The sequence below is a fragment of the Carassius carassius genome, chromosome 38 (genome assembly GCF_963082965.1).
Source record: "Carassius carassius chromosome 38, fCarCar2.1, whole genome shotgun sequence".
NCBI lineage: Eukaryota > Metazoa > Chordata > Actinopteri > Cypriniformes > Cyprinidae > Carassius > Carassius carassius.
In genome coordinates this window covers 15,323,774-15,346,237 of record NC_081792.1, presented here as the reverse complement: position 1 = coordinate 15,346,237, position 22,464 = coordinate 15,323,774, and the positions used below count along the sequence as shown (strand labels likewise).

At 36.7% G+C, this 22,464-nt stretch overlaps 1 protein-coding gene across 4 annotated transcripts in view; it reads right to left on the bottom strand.

The window, feature by feature from the left end:
• Nucleotides 1-766: 766 nt before the first annotated feature.
• Nucleotides 767-22,464, bottom strand: part of LOC132119402 (chemokine-like protein TAFA-1) — a 183,274-nt gene continuing 161,576 nt past the window's right edge. Inside the window, exons 4-6 of one of the 4 annotated variants that reach the window (XR_009426153.1) lie at nucleotides 7,707-7,831; nucleotides 6,193-6,279; nucleotides 767-1,693 (exon numbers count right to left, since the gene is read on the bottom strand). Coding sequence is in view for 2 of the 4 variants with exons in the window: in XM_059529311.1 (XP_059385294.1) it covers nucleotides 1,676-1,693; nucleotides 7,707-7,831 (143 nt within the window). In the remaining 2 variants the exon portion in view is untranslated. Of the gene's footprint in view, nucleotides 1,694-3,401; nucleotides 5,110-6,192; nucleotides 6,280-7,706; nucleotides 7,832-22,464 lie in introns of those variants that run through there. The other 3 variants (XR_009426154.1, XM_059529311.1, XM_059529312.1) reach the window with 3 other exon arrangements.

Sequence of the window (22,464 nt, the reverse complement as noted above, 5' to 3'; positions counted from 1 at the left end):
ACGGTCCCGCAGAGTCAGTGACTGTACATATTCGGAGAGTTCCGAACCTTCTTCTGCATCCATGTTTAATAAATCCCTCCTAAAACGTGCTATCTTACGCTTGTCAACATTGCGTCCGCGCCTCTTTCTGCCTCCAGCTAAGCCCCGCCCACCCGGAGACGTTGCAATGTTTACAAACTTTTAAGGGGTCTATTGAAGTGTCTGATTCAGAATTATGCATGTCAGATAACAAAACAAAAGCACCAGCAAATTATGTGAATGGCACAGTTATCAAACTTGCTGGTTGCTTCTGTGCACTATTTTGGAGGATACATTACCAACATTTGACATATTTTAATGGGACAGTACAGCACCAAGTGTAGTTGACTACTCCACACATCTGCTCTTTGCCAATATTTGCTCATTACATGTTGAATTACTTTTGCTGTGATCAGTAGAAAATGTACATGAAGTCATCTGCCATCTGATTTTCACCAGTGGTAGTATCACTAGAGTAGTAGTACAGTTTTGTGAATAAAACGCAATCTATAATAAGCCTAATTTGCATGGAAACTTGTTTGAAATGAATGACAATGACTTAAATACTTACAGCTCAGGAATATTAAAACACTAAAAAAATAGGTTTGCGCTGAAATATTGTGTACAAAAATGTTGCAACTGTTTAATGAATTTTCTTTTTTTTCATTCTTTTTCATTTCTTTTTCTTTTTCATTCTTTTCATTTTTTTCAAGAATTTCATTCTTTTTTTTCAGAATGGATCCACTGGAACAAATTCTCATTCAAGCAAAATAGGCCGGGTTTCCATTACATCATGAGAATATGTATTTTCACAGACAGCCTTAAATTAGGGATTAATTGTATTTCATGTTCAAGGAACCAAAACTATGAATACAGTCTTAATTGAAACCCACTGAACAGGTTTTAGGGCACAATAGATCTTCATATGATGTCTTTTAATATGTATCTATATGTATATATATATATATATATATATATATACAGAAATATATACAGTTACTTTCAATACAAAGCTCCCACAAAATACATTGAGCATGCTGACAAATGAAAAGATATTTGGCCCAAGTAGACATTGAGGTGACCTTTGACTTGGGGGGAATTCCAAACGGACAGCATGTGGGACACTAGCGGTGAGCAGAAAACTCAGAAATGAAGGGAAATAGCAGGACTTCACGAGCTCCTAGTATGTTACCAATGCCAGTGTGGACGTGGAACGACAAACTGATGGGGGATGGAAAAAAAATCGATTGATTTCCACCTAATTTTCACAGACCAGTGCTTATCCGTCATGATCCTTCATACAGTCATTCACAGCTTATATCAGGATTGTCCAGTTTACCAAGGGAGGTAACGTCTTCAAATAGGCTCCGATAAGCTGTATGAGTTTAGAACCAGAGGACGGTGGTCAGGAGAAATGCAGAAAATCAAGAGAATTTGGACATGGTCGAGTCTGCAGCGTTGGGCTCATTGATCAAAAACACAGATTAGCCTGCTTTATTTCTATTTGTCATATTCCTTGGCACTGAATGAGCAAATATCATCTTTATCCCCAAGAATGTCAGTCACAGGTAATCCAGTCAAACACCCCTTTGAATGAATGGTTTCGTCCATTCTGACAGAAAGAATCCACATTCACTGCCTGTGAAGGAGCTCTTTGTTAGGTCCGGGGATGAATCTGAAAACAGACAGAAAGGGAGAGAAGACACACATGCATGCTTAGAACAAAGGTGAAATACTTTTGAAGAACGATTCCTAAATTAGATATTTTCAAATCAGCAAAGAAAGCTCCTTTGAGTTGTGGAGCTATTGTTTGTTTATAGATAATTATAATTTGTCTACTATAACACATCTAGTATACTGGTAATGGAGCAATTGGCCCAGTGTGAGTCAATGTATGTGTTTCGTTGCCCATCTGCCATCTTCAATCTCTGTATGTTCCCTGTTTACACTGCACACAAAAGAGCTCAGTAGCATTGCCAAGAGGGAAATAAGATTATTTTCTTCCTCTCTGTTTCTCTATCGCTCGTTTTCTTTTTCTGTGACTTCAGGGACCACTATTTAGTCTGTCTGGTGAGTGTGACTTGCTCTCAGTGCTACATTGTGCTTCATCAGAGCGTTATTAATGATCTGTCTTCTCCCTCCTCAGACTGGAGGAAACGAACGATAACAGCCACAGTCAGTAACAATTAGCCAATCTTATGTCAGTGCAAATCATCTTTTGATGCGCTTCCAGAAAGCTTGTCACTGAACGGACATATAGCAGTCCTCACATAAATGTTTAATATCAATCTCAAATATGCCACATAAATTATGACACCACTGCTGAGTTGTCACGCCACCCATCTATCAGATAGATAGATAAATAGATAGATAGATAGATAGATAGATAGATAGATAGATATGCCTGTCTTTCCACGTATCTCTCTGTCTGTCTAAAGAAGTACTTTACTGGCATGATCGTTTCACATACAATATTTCCAAAATTGCCCAATCATTCATCCATCAATCAATCTATCCCACTCAGAGCTAGGTGGCGTTTTTATAATAAAGTTGTGATGTCAGTAGTGCAATGAAGCTAATTAAATGCTCAAGCCTTTGGCCTCGCCCTCAGCACATAAAGCATATGCTGACATTTCCCCATCTAGATGTGAAGGAAGGCAGCCAGGTGTGGGCTACAGATTGAGAGAGAGACATAGACAGAGACAGAGAGAGTGACTGGGGACAGAAATTAGAAGCACCCCTTGGGGCCCCCTATAACCCAACAGAGAGACATGCGGCAGAGTTACGCTCCACGTGCTCCCATCATCCTGGGCAAGGCACGGCAGAGGAGGAGGAGCTGTCAATCATAACGGATCCCCCCTGGAAAGGGACCAGTTCATGCCAATCAAAAATAGGTATCCAGCCAATGGCTGACATCAGTAAAATAATGCAACTCTGTGGCATTGGACCAATACTAACATGAGACAAAGGGAAAACAGCAGCTTCTTTGAAAAAAGATGCAAAAATATCTTTGTTTTGCTGGACTTAAATGCTTATTTTATATACATGTTAACATTAGCTCGCAGTTCTGTGACAGATTATTATTATTATTCTTTTTTTTTGTGCTAACTGTTTAGTTTGCCATTACCCCAAATGTCCCTGGTCTTTCCTCTCCAAATAAAAGCATTTGCATGCTTCCAACCCCCACATACTACGCAAGAAGCAGTATAGTGACCCTGATGCATTTGTCTTCAGCTGCCTGCTAGTATGTATGGATCGGTCTCTCCCAGTAAGGTTTGTTATATTGGACTCTATGCAAATGCTGCCATATTTCCTCCATCTCTGCTCAGGTGTCATCTACTGTCTGCTACTGCTTCTGTTGATTGTCTGGATCCAGGGTTAAAAGCACATCCCAAAGACATTTGTTGTACACCATTTGCTTTTCTATTCTCAAATGATATCTCAATTTTGTTGTGTTCCATGCACTAAAATGTAATCTGGTTTAGACTATGCAGCTGTTGAATGTGACTTAGCATACAGCAAGACTCCAGACAGCATGGATGTGTTAAAATTAATTTAAAGTGACATTGACAGCTGAAAGAGATACAGATACAATCACGGCTCTGGGTTTAACAGGAATCTTGGGACAAACTGACTTAATCATCATGTGATTTAATCTTAAACCATCACTTGGCAGATTACTTTTGCTCTGAAAATCCAAACAGATGGGATTCTTTAAACAGCATAGATAGGTATCTTGTAAAAAAGCCTCTTGTTAAGAACGTGTTTCAAACAGAGGAAACGACAAGCCATTACATTTTCTGAGAACTGAACATGCTGTTTCCTTGTAAAAGTGTTTATTTGTAGAACATGCAGGAAAAGTTTCTGGACAAATTGGCTGGATTTGAGTACTCACACTCCTTACGCCTTACTTATCTCATTAAAGTGTAGTTCTAGGACATTTTTGTACATGGACACAGAAACTGAAATGTACAATAATAACATATTGACAGCATCTAAATTGTATGCATGTCACATATAAACAACCTTCGAGATATATAAATAGTTTCCAAACCTTTTTAGCTTAATATAATATTGAATTAATGGAATTATTAGGTTGATCAAATTGTATTTCACTGGTGAGATTTATGAAATATGTTCAATCCCATCACATTTAATGTATTTAATGCATTTATCTCAACAAAGTACTTCAACAAAGAATGACAAATGCACCATATAATAACAGACGTAATACATTAAAGTCACCATGAACCATATGATAGATTTATGTGAGAAAAAGGCCACAATTTAACTCTTAGACCACTGGCCACCCATGAATCACTGAAACCTTCAAGCGTTACAATGTTTGATCTTGCATGTCTTGCTTGTCTTTTAACTAGTTGCTTCATGAAAAATAAGACTTAAAAATATCAATATAATAGTAAGTTAAATTGTAACTAAAATGCATGTCATTGTACATTTATCCACCTATTACTTTTTTACACAGTAGAAAAGTGGTTAATTGTGGGTTTATGGGCTCAGAAATGTCTACAACTGTAAAAAATTTAACTATAGAGATATATCTGTAATATAAATATAATATAAAGGAATCATATATTTATGTTTCTAAATCTCTGCATAAGTAAATAGATTTTAGATACCATCAATATGTCCATGTTATACATTTCAACATCATCTAAATGTGTTTATAGATACCTATGAATACTAATAAGATTAGGATTCTTATCCACCGAAATTGTTCTGGCCTCTGACGCTCGAGACCAGCTGGATTTAGAGGCCAGTCCCGAGGTGATTTATCCAGCCTGGAGAAAATGGCTCACAGCTGTGCAATAGCTACAGGTTGAGTCCATCTCTGTTCTCAAATGAGGAAAATGAAGATACATAAACTGGGGGAAGATGTAAACTTTGTCTTTTTGTTTACACAGTGATTTTGGTTGTATTTTAAGCAACTGAAAGATATGGCCATTAGGAACAGGTAAAAGTAGGTCTATGCAGGGCGAGGGTGAGGGCATCTCTCAGCCTCTCTCACTGAGTGCCTTCCTCAAAAGAGGCCTGCCTTGTCTGGAGCTACAGGCAAGGAGGGGTCCCTCTCTGTAAGACATAAAGAAAAAAAGAGAAAAAAGGGTGTCAGGCACACGCTTTGGCTTTTTCTTACTCACATGCCAATTTGAAAAAACGAGAATGGATGCCACATCAGCGTTTGTGAGTAAACAAGCTATAGTGTGTAGCATGAGTGCTTAAAGTAGTTTTCAGAGAAAAAATTAAATAAAATACTGCAAGTGATGGTTTTAGCATTTAGCTTTCTTTCTGTTTGCTGTGATCATATACAAACGTGCTTAGATTGCCTTAAAAGGACTGGGAGGCAGTGTGGGGTCAGGATGGGGGATGAAGGGGACTGAGCCAGCAAGATGGTCAAAGGTGTTTATAAAAAGCCAACGCTGGACACAAATAGATACCAACTCTCCAGTGGGGCAGATCAGACACTCCAGGCTAGGAGGTCACACAATACTCAAACAGGACGTGCACACCTACACACACAAATATACCCTGCAAACCTCAAAGAAAATGTGATAATGTCTGTGAACCCATAAACATACATTGTAATCAAATCCTCACCATGCCTAGGAGCTACAAAATGGGAGACAATGGAAGCAAACGACAAGGCAAAATAATGATTTCTGCATTATGCACTTATTACCGACTACATGCCGTGTGTGTGTTTGCACGCTTATTAATTTGAGTCTGTCCCTGGGTGTGTGTGACTGTCTGTTTGCATGCACGCAATTATGCTGCATTAGGACAATGGCACAGTATGTTTTGGAGTGTGTGACTGCACACAACAAAGATGGTTTGCTTGTGCATCTGTTACTTCATCTTACTTCAATACTTGTTTGTGTTTGGTAATTACTGCACCGACTGCCACGTTCACATTTTTCATTATGTTCATGTGTGCACACGCTTATAAATTACGCTGACGGGGGAATAGACACTGGAGGAGGAATAAATTTGTGGCTTTTTAGTCATCCGCAGCATATACACATGCTCAAAAACACAAACACTGACTCAGCAATAATTATGCTTGGGAGTGTAATGATTTTGATGAGCAGTGATTAAAATGTGCAAGTCTAATAATATGGCTCAAGATGTTTAAAAAAAAAAAATGAAAACGCCAACCTTGATGAGGAGAAGGACACCACTGAGCTTCAGGCGAGCCAGCTTCGGTGGCCCTCAGAGCTAAAACGTTGAATAAGGCTGGGTGTTCTGGGAAGGAAGATATGAAGGGAAAAAAGAGGAAATGTAATAGTTAATAATAGCAGGTTTTTATTTCCCATTTACCTTAAAATATGGTTGTTTCTTTACAGTCCTTTTCTTTTGTCTAATCTCAATTAGAGCTTAAGGAATAATTCACCTTAAAATCTCAATTACTCAACCTCATGTCGCCCCAAACCATTTTTTTTTACATGGAACTCGAAAGCAGAAATCTTTGAAGAATTGCTTCGCAATTATTGCCAAACAATGACAGTGCTGTAAATAACAAAAACATAGTAGTCAATGACTTTTATGCTATTTTTTCATATAAAATGTATGATTTTGTGAGGTAAAGACTGAATGTTTAGTTAGCATCAACTTGGATTAGTCATCTCTACCAAAGCCCTCGTCTTCAAACATCCAAATTGCAAAATGGTGCACCAGATGCTTCAGCACTGGTTCTTGTATGTGTAGTAACCAAACATGACATTTAATTTTTGAATTTAAACAAAAATGAATGCAAACTTGGACAAGATGTGAGCTTTAAATTTAAATATAAGTTTTAAATTATGAATAATCAGTCATATATAATAAGATCTGATTACCTGTTCCTCCGAAATCTAGCAGATAATAGCACATTATCTGTCTTTTCTGATGTTTTTATTTTATTTTATTTATTTTTTGAAGCTTGAAATCTCCTAGTCTTGACATTGTTGTAAGGAAAGAGCATAATAATATATATATATTTTTTTTACATACTAGTTTGGAACGACACAAGTGTGCATATATAATGACAATATAATAATTTTTGTATAAATTTTGCTTTTAAGCTTGACACAAGTGCGCACATTATTTAATTAATTATCTTTAAAGTTATATTACACTAATAAATCAAGAGATGCTTTCTCTGGTTCATTGGGTTTGTATGCATGATCTTACCTTGGAAATCTTGAAAATCATCCAGCCACCATCGGATAAGCAGGGCTTGGGATAGTTTAAACGTGTGCAGATGCCAAGGAGGGACCAAACCCCCTGTAACACTAACTGCTTGTGTTCAGTGTCACATGACTCTCACAGATCCGCTGTCTGTCACCTCTCTACTGAATCAGCGTATGGGAATACTGATCTGCTCATCAAGTTTTAATTTTGTGTCATGTGTACTTCCTGTCAAAGCTGTGATGTTTAGTTTATATTTGTCTGACTTGTCTCTTGATGTCCTGAACTGATTTAGTTTCTAATTGCTTAAGTTCAACTCAGCACCGCATCCTTTATAATGCTGCATTAGGACTAAATGAAGAAGAGGTGTTTGTCGGAGCACAAACTACTGCCACATCATATCATGAGGAATAAATAGGTAAGTGAGGGCCAGAGTTACATGTGTGTATATGTGTGTCTTTGTAAGTGTGTGAAGTGATGTTCAGCATGTTCCGAGCCCTCACCCTCGTGGTCTTGATCTTGTTTCCAGAGGAACACATCCAGCCGGAGTTGTCTGGTAGTGTCTTACACTCCTCTCCCTCCAGACACGGCTCCATCTCACACCACCACTTTCCAATCACGATAGAGGCTGATGGACACACACAAACAAGAAAAAAGAGTTTCAGACACATGGACAAATGAAGTACAGCAGGGTTTACAATACACCCATAGTGCATGATTGCAAAAAAATAAAACATAATTTTAATGGAGCAAATAACTCATTAAAGTGTGTCTTGTTTAAAACCCACTCACATTATACATAAATACTTTACCTAAAGTAAAACATTTTGCATAATATCTAAAATTGTTTTTGTTCTAAACAATCACTTCAACAAAATCACTTCAGCAAGTCTGTACTATTTTCTTAATAATACATCTTTTGTTTAATAAGTATACTATCATTAAAATACATGCGTATATATATATATATATATATATATATATATATATATACACATACACACACACACACACACACACACACACACACACACACACACACACACACACACACACACACACACACACATACAGGTATACATATAAATATCTGAAAGTTTTGATGGAGATCCCATAATAATGTATTATGTCTTTAGAGTAGTAAAAATACATATATTTTATTATATTCTATGATTAATATTGTATTTTTAAATATGATGGTTTCATTATAAATGATGCTTATATCTAAGGTAGACACTCAACTTAATAAAATGATATTAACTCTCTGAATCTAACCATGTCATGTCAATAAATGAAAAAGTTTATTATCATGTTCTAACTTCTTGTACTTCAACAACACTGAAGATCATCAGAGACATAAAAAACATTGAATGTTAAACACATTCTATTTATTCCAAAATACATTTTTCATTGCAGTCTGCGATTGGGTCAAGAATCTCTTAAATTTCCATGCTCGCAGTGAAATGCTGATGTTTAGTAAGCGATGTGGTAAGTTTTTGTGCCATCTAGTGATATAGAGAAGAATAAAATTAAATGCATCTTTTACCCTGGTGCGCCCTTAGCCCCACTGTACCCAATATCTGACTTATTAAATTAATCCAAAGCAATATGACAATTCTTGGCTTTTCACAGTTTAAACCATTAACCAAGGCTATTCTAAACACAATGTCTCACACTATTAATCATTTATCATGAGTTAGAAATTAATCCTGTAAAATCAGGCTTCAAGATTTCACACTGTACTTTTGTAAACCTTGGGTTACCATTCTTATTTACATATTTATGAGGTCAATAACATTGACTGGATTTGCAACAGGTACGTGACTGGCTTTAATTTGACTGGCTTTAATGTCACCATGTACATCAATATGTTTTAGGTTACCTGATAAAGCATGTGAAGGTTTCTGTGACTGAACAAAGCTCATGAATATTTAACAAGGCAAGCACTGTTTAGTTTATGATTGATTGTATGTTTCTAAACTATTGTAGCACTGTATGACACACTGCACACTTTTTGCAAGGTAATTCAGTTTTAACACTGCAAAATCTAGAGCAGGGTATCATAAACTAGGGTAATGGGTAAGTATTTAGCCCGGAAATTGAAAAATGTGGTAATCCAGGTTCTCTTATTTTACGTTGACATTACATCGTAATTAAAAAAGGCATTCAGTATTTTTTGACATAAATATTTTCTGAATAACATTTGCTGAAGAGGTGTTCTCAAGCTAAAAGCAAAACATATAAAAAAGAAGAAAACACTTCTAATCATCATGGGTTTTGAGTATGTATTTGTGTGTGTACTTGTCAGGGAACATTCAATGCTACAAACTACAGAGGGAGGAGGAAGAGAGGAAGAAACGTGGCGATGACAGAAATGGAGGCTGCCTCGAGTCACTGTTTTCCCTCTACAAAACGAGCTCTTGAAATGTTTTCCACAGTTTCAGCACAGCTTCTGTTTCAGTTTCAAGCCAACAGACTAATATCACAGTGGAAAATAATTTCAATTACCATATTTATGAAATAAAACACAGTATAAAGATGTGAGAGGTGTTTTTTTCCACCAAGAGATGAATGAAATTAATGAATGTAAACATTACTTTTGTTGCACTGGTCATGTAAATATGTACAGTAGTTTAAAGGTATCATTCCTCCAGACACTGACAGTGCTCTATAGCTGCTGGTGTACTCATTTAGAAATGAGTAATGGAATAATGAAAATGGAATAATGAAATGAAGTCCATCTATGTCTAATCCAGTGTATATTTCAGCTCACATTGCTCATGTTTTCAATTTTACTACTATTATTTTATGCTCATAAGGTAAACTGGAAATGTTCCATTCCTCACATAAAAAGTCCTCATTTAACCTCATGCTATTCAAAACCTGCATGACTTACTTTCTTCTGCTACTTTCTTTCTTCTACAGACACACTTCTCAAAATATCTTCCTTTTAATTTCATAGAAGAAAGTACGTCACACAGGTTTACAACAAAATGAGGAGGAGTTAAAGGGATACTCCACCCCAAAATGAAAATTTTGTCATTAATCACTTACCCACATGTTGTTCCAAATCTGTAAAAGCTTTGTTCATCTTTGGAACACAATTTCAGATATTTTACATGAAAACTGGGAGGCTTGTGACTGTCCAATAGACTGCCAAGTAAAGATCCAGATAAGTATGAAAAGCATTGTCAGAATAGTCAATCTACCACCAGTGGTTCAACCGTAACGTTATGAAGCAATGACAATAATTTTTGTACTTGAATAAAACAAAAATAATGATTTTATTCAACAATTCCTTTGTCAACAGTCTCCTCTGTGTCTCTCCATATCACCGTATGCTCATGTGTGTCAACTACGCCACAAGGATGCACTGTTTCTACGTGTATTTATGCTTTGATTTGAAAGAAAACAGCAAATCCTTGTGGCGCGGCTGACAGAGAAGAGCATATGCAGCATATGGTGATATGGAAAGATACAGTGGAGACTGTTGACAAAGGAATTGTTGAATAAAGTCGTTATTTTTGTTTTATTCATGTACAAAAAAGTATTGTCATTGCTTCATAACGTTACGGTTGAACCACTGATGGCAGATGGAATATTCTGATGATGCGTTTCATACTTTTCTAGATCTTGACAGTGTTATTTACTTGGCAGTCTATGGGACAATCTCAAGCTTCCCTGTTTTCATCCAAAATATCTTAAATTGTGTTCCAAAGACAAACGAAGCTTGCTTGGAACAACATGTGGGAAGGTGATTAATGAAAAAATGTAAATTTTGGGGTGGAGTATCCCTTTAATGACAGAAGTATAATTTTTGAGTGAACTATCCTTTTAAATCCGTTTATGAACCATCCCTCTTTTCTACTGTTCTAGTTCTGGCTGCAGAGAAAAGGATTTTCTGAGGTAAATTGTTTGGGATTTGAAGGTTAAAAGTTTAACTTAGATTTCATTATTCTGTACGCTATCTTTGTTGTCTGTCACCAAGGTTAAAAGGTAAAAATGAATCAATATATAGTCTTAGCGCAATCCTCACTCACTACCGAGTTAAATCCAAGCAGAGGCTGACTCCTTTCTCCTCACAAACACACTCTTAGCTCACTGCTTTACATCCATTTAAACAGCTGATTTTCAGTCTTTGTGAAATCCTCATTCTACTTTTCTCTCAGAAAGTCAGAAACAGCTTGCACTTTTGTGCATAGGTGTGCAAGTGAGAAAGCCTACTTTAAGTCCAAGTTCAAATAACTTGATACCAGTATCTAAAAGTAATGTTGTTTGTGGAAAAAAAAAATCTGATTGTTACAGTTTAATGTTGATTTTAACAAAACAACAACTAGGCTTTCAATTTCTGTTAATTTTAAAATGAAATTTTAACAACAAATGTTGTTTCGATGCTCTAATGTAGCGTGTCAGGTCGTCCAAACAGCAGCACGGTGCACGAGTGAATCAATAATCTATTTCTATCTACTACTAGTTATAACACAAAATAAAATGAGGGTCTATTGACATGCATCATCTCTCATGTAATCACCCAATTCCTGTTTAAACCATATAACGATGCCAAAAAAATCCCCACCTTGTGAACAATATTTACCTGTTACATAAATCTAATTAAAAACAGCATGTAATATAACTAAAACAATAAACATTTGGTCAAATATATACATAATTATTATATTTTTAACACATATTTAACTTTTTCCCCTCAAATTACACCAGTTTATCTTCCTATATCTAAATCACTATAATACCCGTTTCCTTAGTTGGCCGACATCCATGGCACCCATTGAAGCTCCACTGTAGGTCAGAAAGCATTCACACAGATTACCATTTGACTAATTGCCACCTACTGTAGACATCAGCCTAACAGTCGTAACAGATACCCAAACTCTGACAGTGTTATCTGTCCCATACTTCCTCACTTTCATGTGTGGTGCACACACTAGCCCAAGGTTCATTTAACACTAAACTCCCTCTGGTCTGAAAAGGATGGAGAGTGATTACCACAGACTCTTCCTGTTCCTTTACCCGCCACTTTTCTGTACAGCTCAGTTTTACTGTGTATAGTCTTAATCACAAAGCAATTAGCGGTCAGCAGGGGTGTATACACATTCTTTCTAGGTTAAAGATACACTGCGATTGGGTTGCAGTGCAGGACAGACACCTGCACTTATCCGTGGATATAGCTTTGTTATCATAGCCCGTCTTCAAAATACATGGAATATTTCATAGAAAAACAAATGGAAACACCTATCTGAGTGGTCATACTTGTTAAAACTGTTGTAGCAAATTAGCTCAAAAGGGAAACATGTTTAAATAATTACAATGAATTATAATTAATTACAATTATTTGTATCTGCTGCCAGAATGAACTGTAGCATGATTAATATTACAATCAACTAATCTGTTCACTCAGCAAATGTTCAGTGTAATTTCATATCAGCTCTAAGAAGTGATATTTTCAATACTTTCAATAAGATAACTTTCTTTAGGTACTTAGCGCAGATTGGCTCGTTAAATTGACTTTGTTTACAAGCAGTGATCTTATCTGGCCAAGCTGTCCTTGCTGCTGTCATAACCAGTGGCCTGGGGGTTGTTCACAGACATGAAGGTACACAATCCAGTTGTTGGTTGAGGGATCTTATCTGTTAAATATAACAAATAATAATGTGTCTGATTTGTCCAGTCGGTACATTGTGAAAAACAAAATGAGCAGAATGACTGTCACGATTGAGTTAGTTTTAAATTTAAATTGACAATATTTCACAATAATACAGAGTTTACTATACTTTCAAAAAAAAAAAAAAAAAAAAACAGAGAGAGGGGGTTTTTCCCTACAAAAGGGGGCCCGGCAGAAAAATTTTTGGAACCACTGGCCAACTCAAACATACAATATTTAATTTAATTCATACAGGGCTACCTCATGTTGCACGTTTACACTTTTGAAAAAAACTAAACAATGGCACAATAAATGGTAAATGGACTGCATTTATATAGCGCTTTCAGTGACACATGGCCATCCAAAGCACTTTACAAGTTGCCTCACATTCACCCATTCACACACTCATTCATACACCAACTGCGGTGTCAGCCATTCAAGGCGCCATCCAGCACGTCAGGAGCAGCTGGGGTTAGGTGTCTTGCTCAAGGACACCTCGACACTTGGTCAGGTGGAGTCGGGGATTGAACCACCAACCTTCCGGTTTGTAGACAACCTACAGGAACCACTGAGCCCCTTAATACATAATACTTTTCAGGTCTACTGCCAATCCCTTACTTTTTCTAGTTTTATAAGGTTAAAATATTTTGGCTGTAATTGACTCCCACCCTTTGCACAGTGAGCTCCATCCTCTTCCCTCTGGACGGAGGTTTCTAGTGCCAAGGTGTAAGACAAAGTGGTCTAAAAACAGCTTTGTTCTCACTGTTTTAACTGTGTTAAATAAGCTGTAGGATGGTGAGCACTTGTATCTTGTATCATGTTGTTATTTAGATTTTATTGAGTTTATTTATACTCGCAGGTAAATTTCTTTTGCAGTAAAATGACAGTGACATCCATCTTTGACACGCAATTTTAAAACACATTTAAAAACATAATATAAAGTAACCAAACCTTACCATTGTGTACTTAAGTTGCTCACTTCTTCTCCCTTATTGTCTGGTATTTCTCGTTTATGTTGTCATGCTGTCTTGAGTTTGTTAAGCCTTTGGAGTTTGACATAATAAATATTTTTCTTAATCATCTTGGGGAAAAAAAATGTGACGATGACAAAGAACTACATGAAATGTTGCATTCTTTTTGAGAGCAGATATTGCACAGGTGTTTTGCCACAGGGTGCTTGTTCTCAAATGTAATGTTCCTGAGCTCAGAAATCGAGAGCAACCAACAAGCCTCTTTTTCATTGTGAAGGATTTATATTCAGACACTCTAAATGTTGAAGCCATTTGAAAAATAATAAAGTAATATTTGCAAAAAACAAAAAAGAGAAAAAAGAAATCAATTTCACAGAACAGAGCAATGATGGAAGCACTGAAGACCAGATTAAAACTGGCCTAACAGGGAGAAATACATACTGTAAAATGTATTGTAAAATGAATTGTATTCAGTGCACTCAGGCTTGTACTGCCTGAGGAGAATGTAGATAAATTCACATTTAGGACAACACATGTACTGTAAGATGGCTATTAGAAATGTATTAAGTAGCATGTCAACATTCAAATGATAAACACAATAGTTAGTTCTGGTCCTCGGATTTGTATGGCTAAACGTGATCCAAAAGGTCTGATATAACATTGTGACTCTTTTTGCAGGTTACATCATTAAGCCAGCAAGGGCAACATTTATTTTACGAGTGAGTCACTGAATCATTTATTCAACTGATTTATTCAAATAGTTTCTAAATAGTATGAATGCAACCTACTACATTTTATCATTGTCAAATGATCATCATCAGTTGTCTCATGCCGCTGCCATTTATAATTCCTCTTCTGTAACCTCATGGGAAAGTAAAGTACTATTAATTTGGACATACTTATTTTGTCACATACTGTTTTCCACCTACAGTACTATATAGTAGGGAAGTATGCGATTTCAAATGCAGCCACTAATTCATTCAAGAATTAAACATGTAAGTTCTTTATGACTGAACCATTGAATAATGTACTGATTAATGGCAAAACATTTTTTTTTTCAACGAAAGTGAGAGTATGCAACAAGAAGTAGGTGTGCAAGACTAAAAGGTCTGAAAAAAGCAAAGCTCTTTGTCCTTAACCAATACTGAGTAAATTATATTTCAGACAATTTTGTCTAGTTAGTTGTATATTTTTTACCAGTAAAAATAGTTACAAAGACATAGCAAAATTGACTATCATGTGTATCCAAGCAACAACCAGTAATAACATTCCTGGATGAATCAGTGTTTTTGAAAAAATCTGTTGAGTGAATGATTCAGTGACTTATTTGTAAAACAGGCATGATATTTAGCCCACGTGTTCTAGTAGGCACGAAGAAACATAACTGTGTAGATGCAGAACATTTGATTACCTGATGGGACACAATTACATCAGTGTTGTAAAAATGCTAAAGTTTTTACAGTGCTTTATTTACAAAGTTGGCTATTCAATAATTTGGATTTTAAAATAAACTTCTAAATGTCTGTTCAGTTGTTTCTATGTAACATACGACACCATATAATTGTGCTTCTAATAAAGTGATAAAAAAGCATCTGATAAGAAAATACTCATCTCTTCACCAAAAAAAAGTGCAACACTTTGGTTTGGTTACAAATGAAATGTTACAGGTCCTGAACATGATAAATCAAAGGATTAGATATTGTGTAGATTTAGGGTATGTTAAACTTTTATAAAAAAGCAATATCCCACTCACAATTATTCACTGTCTGCTTTGCTTCCACTAATGTGATATGGCTTTATTATTCAATTCAAAATTATTTTTGATTTATACATCTCTAGTATAGTGTACTATTCTATTTGCTTATAATAAGTTTCCATGATTTGGAATTATATCTGAAAAACATTGACAAAACATGAGCAACATGACAGATTTTCTCAAAATTCTGGAACAGTCCAGAAGATACTTTCAGCACTTCCTGTCAGTACTTAAATGTGTGGATACAGCAGATTCAAAGTGAGACAAATGGTCTGATTTCTGCCGCACCAGTGTTTGACCCATCTGACAGATGGCCTGCTCTCTCTCTTTCCATTGCAAACTTGGCAAGCGGGAGAGAGCTCACAAGAGAGGACACTAGGGTCAGTGCTTTTGCTCTCAGACTTTTATCTGTCTGGATCCACGCCAGACCCTGTTCAGGTGACCTTCTCAGCCTGAAGACAGGCCTTTCTCACCAAGCCTTGATCCTTATTTGGTCCCCTCCGGCATCTCGCCCTCTTTTTGGTCCTCCTGGCCATCACAAAGTCACAACTTCAGCAACTTTTTTGCCATCGTATCCTCAGCAGGATAGTGTTTCCTCCCAGGGGAGGGCAAGAAAAAGTGGATTATTGGAGCAGAGCAGGACCCATGGGGCCCAGGTCTCACTTTCCTGGTCATCTGTTTTCTTAGAGTCGCTAGCATGAAGGAAGCGTAGGTAGAGGTTGACTCTTTCAGGCTGATTTAAGAGCAGTTTTTCCAGTTTGTTGTAATGGCTTGTGGTTGCGTTTGGAGAAGGTCCTTGATCACCATAAGTGCTGTATTATTGAAGCAGGTGTGGACCTTGTGATGTGCTTGTAGATCAGTGACCCCGAGCAACAAGCAGGTTGGAAGGCACTGTCAGGTATCACATAATGTCATCTGTCACCCAGCATTACATAAATCAAGCTGTCAAAGGGTGTGTCATTAACATCACACTATGTTGTCTATCACTGATGCAGAGGTGAAACTTCCCCTCTCTCTCACATGAAGACACAAAAAACACACGCATATACAGAGGGTCATTCAAAAGCAAAACTGAGAGTGACAAAGTATGTGTCAATCATCTGCGGAAGAAAGCTCCTTGAGGAACCGTTATAAGGGATTCAACCAGGCCCATTTCTAGGCAAACTACGCCGAGGAGTGACCAGCAGGAGTGGCGCCAATAAGTGCAACAACTGGCACTACATTTTAGCAGAGTTCTGATAAAGTGTGGCACGGCCAACCTGAAATATGATTGCTGCCCCCCCCCCCCCCACTGGATCCCCCAACATCAATGGGGTAGAGTACTGTTAATCTGACGATGGCTGCATGCCTTTGGATTAGAGCACTGTCATATGCTGCCTGATTCTTGGATGCAAAATTTGCATTTGGAGTGCTCAACAACATAATTAGATCAATGGATTCTGTCAATTCTTTGGGAATTAAATTATTATTATTATTGTTTTTTTTTTGCCATGCAATAAAGCTAAGTTTCAATTTCAAATATTGGTACAAATAAAATGTGCACAAAATCTGTATTTTGTTAGGGCAGTATTTGGGGAAGTCGAGGTAACTGTGGTGCAAAATTGGTCCAAAAGGTATGCATTTTTGTGCCAATGCATTGTTAAAGATCAGTGTGTTGTATAATATTCTGATATAAAACATTAATAGTCAATTAAAAAAATATTTGCATAGTAAAATTTGATATTTAACAAGGTCAATACAACCTTTCTTAAACTGTTTCGTCAAATTTAACATCCTTATGGATTCAGTGTTGAAATGCTGAATCAATTCATTTGCTTCTAACAGTGCTTAATAGGAGCAGTGTCATTCTCAATCAGGGTCGGTCACATACTTTACAGGACTGATTTAATAATGCAAAAACTGATACTTCAAATCAATATTTCAAACAACAGCAAAACAACTAAAAAATGGATAAAGGCAAAAAGTAGTCATTGATAATATTTTAACATGGACACAAATCCAAATTAATTTATGTGCGATGACAATTTCTTCGCAACTAGGGATTGGATAAACATGTTTACATATGTTTTATATAAGGCTATACAGGCATCTAGTGGCTTCACATTGGCATTACAGATGATAAATTGTGCAAAATGTATACATTAACAGTCAATTTACAAATAATGTGTTCAGATTTGTGGAACTCACAATGCGCTGAATCTCCACACATTAGTGTTGTTACTATAGCCTTATTCAGACGGAACTATGTTCGAGTTTTGATCTTACCACCTGACATCTGTGATTTTCATGTACCAATTCGGACGGGACTAATATCTCCATGTTTATTACAGAGGTAGGAGGGTCTGTTTTGTACATCTGGGTGTCACAGAGATCACACGCTCTGTATGGGTGCATTGCGTATTTAGTAAAGATTTTAATTTTAATAAAGCTTTTTTTTTATAACTTAGACGAGACATTTATTTTTGCAATACTGCTAACATAAGGTGTTCCCTCACAAATAATTTATATTACATATATTTTATATGATTTAGTTATATTTTTCAGTGTATTATATTAATTATTTATATATTATATAATCAAACAATAAATTTATATAGTTTATGAATATTTAAAAAAGCTTATTTAAAAGACACTACATTCACATTTGTGCACACGTTACCATTTGTGTGTAAACTATATGTATTAAATTTACAACTATTTTGTGTTCATTTACACATTGTAGTTGCTATTACAATTACTTACAGCTGCCATTAATTATAAATGTAATATGTGTAAAATACTGTATACGAATACCAAGTATTGCACCCAAATAATAATGGTAATTACAGAACCTAAAAGTGTCAAAATTTTCTTGAAACAACAATCTTGGTACACCCATGTAGATTTGAATTTTATATGAAAACACCAGGGACCCCACGATGGATTCAGCTGCACACTGTGCTTTCCCAGCGTCACTCAATCGATCCCTTCCAGCAGAGATTAAGAGCGCTAAGCAATTACACTTTAAATTCTCATGCTTTTCTTGCAGGTGTTAATTCACAGTTCTGGGGTCCGGATCGATACATCAGTGCAGATAATGGCCAGCCCCCTCTGACCCCGCCCCCTTCGTCCTGCACATCATGTTCAGTTGTTCACAAGTGAAGAATGAACTCGCTCTTTAAATCCACTCCAGCCATTCTCTCTTTCTTTATCTGCCCAGAGAAACGGTCTGTTAATGAACTGATTGATAAAATTAAGGCCTTTGCTGAGCTCTTGGTGAGGACGGATTAGCTGTGTTTTCTTTTTTGAGTAGGCACAGATCGCAATAAAGGTGGATAAGGTCAGAGGGTGAGCTGAGCAGCTCTAATGAACCTGGGGTACAATTAACAGAGATCTCAGATCAGGTCTCCATCTGAGGATGAGAGAAGGCCAACCTCGGAAGGGATGGAGTGCTGTTAGTCACCATAAATCACTTTTACACGGAGGAAGAAGTGTGGTTTTATTAGACATTCAAAGAGCAGCGTAAGGCCTCGTCAAAGCCCTCAACTCTTAATGAATACACCTCAAGAGTTCTTAGCCTGTCCTCAAAGTGAGCTTGACTGTGTGTGTTCTTCTTAATGAAACACTTGACTCAGCCATGGTGTTATGATGAGTGCATTGTTTGGTCGATTATGCTGAATGTCCACAGCTCTCAATAAATGCATAAAACAATTAGTAAATATTTAAAGGATCAGAAAATTCTCATCCCACTAATTAAGCTATGTGAAAGCAAAGGTTTTGAAACTTGCTGGTAAACTACTTAAAACCTTCTGAATATGTTTAACAAATGTAGTTTTGTTTCCTGTATTTACCTGGTTCCCATTGAAACAGGAAGTGTGGGTGGGTCAGATTAAAATGGCTCATCCTTTAATAGAAACATGACTTGTTACTTGCTAGTTGGCTGCCTGTTGTATAAGGGTACAGACATTCTCAAGTCATCATAAATGCAGTAAAATCCCAATTGTAATTTATAAAGTTGCAACTGTGAAATAAATGTCACAATTGTGAAAAATAAGGCCTTAATTAAATTGTATAAAGTTGCAATTATGCTTAAGTTTGAGACAAAGCTGCAAGTGTTATTAATCAAAACTGAAAAAAAAAAGTTTAAACGGTATAAATATATATATATACTGTATGTACTGTATGTATATATACATGTGTATATATACTGTATATAAAGTCACAATTGTGAGATATAAGGTCACATTTTTGAGACATAAACCTGCAATTAAAAAAAAAGTTGCAATTGTGAGACATATGTAAAGTGCTAATTGTAATAGTTGTAATTTCGACATATAAATTCCCAACTGTGATTGATTGTGTAAAATATAAAGTCACAAATATAATGTGAAGTAAAGTCACAATTGTGATAAAGTTACAATTGCAATTGCTCATGACCTATTAATTCGAAAGATATAAACTCACAATTGTGAAGAAGTTGTGAGCTATGATGCCACAATGTTGATTTATGGTCACAATCAAAAGGAATAAAGTCACAATTACCTTTGTATCCTAATTTTTTACTCTGAGCCTGAAAAGGGATTCTATTAGAGACAGCGAGACAGAGTGTGTGTGTGTGTAAGAGAGAAAGAGAGAGAAAGAGATCTAGTGATCTAGATCAGTGTTTTTTGGTACAGAGTTGCTCTAATTCTGACCTGTCCTCTCTGCAGGCACCTGACTCACATGTAGAGCTGTTTCAGAGTTCTTCTGCCCAGGTGCTCAGAAAACTGTGTGCTCATGGATTCTGACAGCTCCGTCCTTGCAGGGTGCCACTGATGTTCATTATTTCAGACTTCCATTGGACGCCTAGCAGTCACAATACCACCTCTACCTCAGATGAGCACTAAACGCTGTTAAGACATTGTTATTAAAGTGAGAAGCGAATGACACCATAAATATGCAATTAATCTTCAGAACTGGGCCAAAGTTTAATTGCGACTAAACAAACAGACAGAATATGCAAATGTAGTAACATTACATGAGCGGTTGTAATTATGAAGTTACACATAATGGTAATTTAAAAGCTTGCATCCTGCAATGCCCTTGCTGGTTTTCATTGTGTCGTGCATCACTGCTCCTGATTGGGCTTCTGTATTAAGTCTTACTATCTTATTGCACATGACTGGAGGAGCCTATATGTACGTAATCTGATACCATGTTTTTTTTTGTTTGTTTTTTTGCTCTCTTCAAGTGTATCTTGTTTGGATGTGTTCTTCAGGGCTTCTATCAAATGCACCATGACAACCTGTCATGCCCTGCATTAACGGCCCCCAGCAAAGCAGAAAGGCTCATTCTACATCAGTGATGGTTACGGAAAGGTTTTGTGTGTGTGTGTGTGTGTGTGTGTGTGTGTGTGTCTGTATGCATCAGAGAGACGAGGAAAGGGGAAAAAAGGACAGAAAACATATTAAATAAATAAATAAATAAATAAATAAATAAATAAAAACAGCATAAGGGACGTAAAAGTGGAAAGAGCAGTACACTTTCGCACAATATTAGCATTAGCAAAAGATTAAGCATTTCTGAGAGGGTTTTTTGTACTTATGACCCTGCAAAATAGGGTGTAAAGTTGGTTTATTTAATCTCAATGTGTGTGAACGGCCCCGTATGTGTGTATGTGGTGAATAAGCCATGCATTTGACATGTTAAAAGGGATGTTCTTTACTAAGAGTCTTGTTGTGCCTGACATAACTGGGGCATAGTTCTTCTTGTCAGAGCTAATAATCAATTCCCATGCTGGGATAATCTGACAGCACACTCCTATTTAATGTGCCACTGTCTCTGTGCACACAGCTGCATATCTCCCAAAACAATCATTCTCCAATCTAACACAAAATTAGCTATTATATGTCTTTGCTGCCTGTTTGAATTAAATATATTAAGAGCAGATATTAAAATTTTCAGCGCAGAGAACTTAATATTTTTTGTTTGTTTACCCTTCAGGTGGAGAAAGTTGGTATTTTTTTATGAAAGAAGCATCATCCCTATGATAATTTGAATTTGAACTAAGTGTATTTTTATTGCAATGTTAAAAAAAAAAAGATAATAAAATTGAAAGATTTGTAAAAAGATCTTACCCCTTTTTTTTACTCTAAAACTTGTATTAGCTGGCCTAGTTCCTATAAATACAGTTTCAGCAAGATTGTGAGATGGCAAAAAGCCCTGCTGAAATACACTGAACAAAATTATAAATGCAACACCTTTGTTTTTGCCGCCATTTCTCATGAGCTGAACTCAAAGATTTAAGACTTTTTCAATGTGCACAAAAGGCCTATTTCTCTCAAATATTGTTCACAAATCTGTCTAAATCTGTGTCTAAATCTGTGTTAGTGAGCACTTCTCCTTTGCCGAGATAATTCATCCACCTCTATCATACCATATCAAGATGCTGATTAGACAGCAGGATTAATGCACAGGTGTGCCTTAGGCTGGCCACAATAAAAGGTCACTCAAAAATGCAGTTTTATCACACAGCACAATGCCACAGATGTCGCAAGTTTTGAGGGAGTGTGCAATTGGCATGCTGACTGCAGGAACCACCAGAGCTGTTGCCCGTGAATTGAATGTTCATTTCTCTACCATAAGCTGTCTCCAAAGATGTTTTAGAGAATTTGGCAGTACATCCGACCGGCCTCACAACTGCAGACCATGTGTAACCACACCAGCCCAGGACCTCCACATCCAGCATCTTCACCTCCAAGATCGTCTGGACAAAGAATTTTTGCACAAACTATCAGAAACTGTCTCAGGGAAGCTCATCTACATGCTCGTCGTCCTCATCGGGGACTCGACCTGACTGCAGTTTGTCGGCTTAACCAAATGCTCTCATTTGATGGCGTCCGGCACTTTGGAGATGT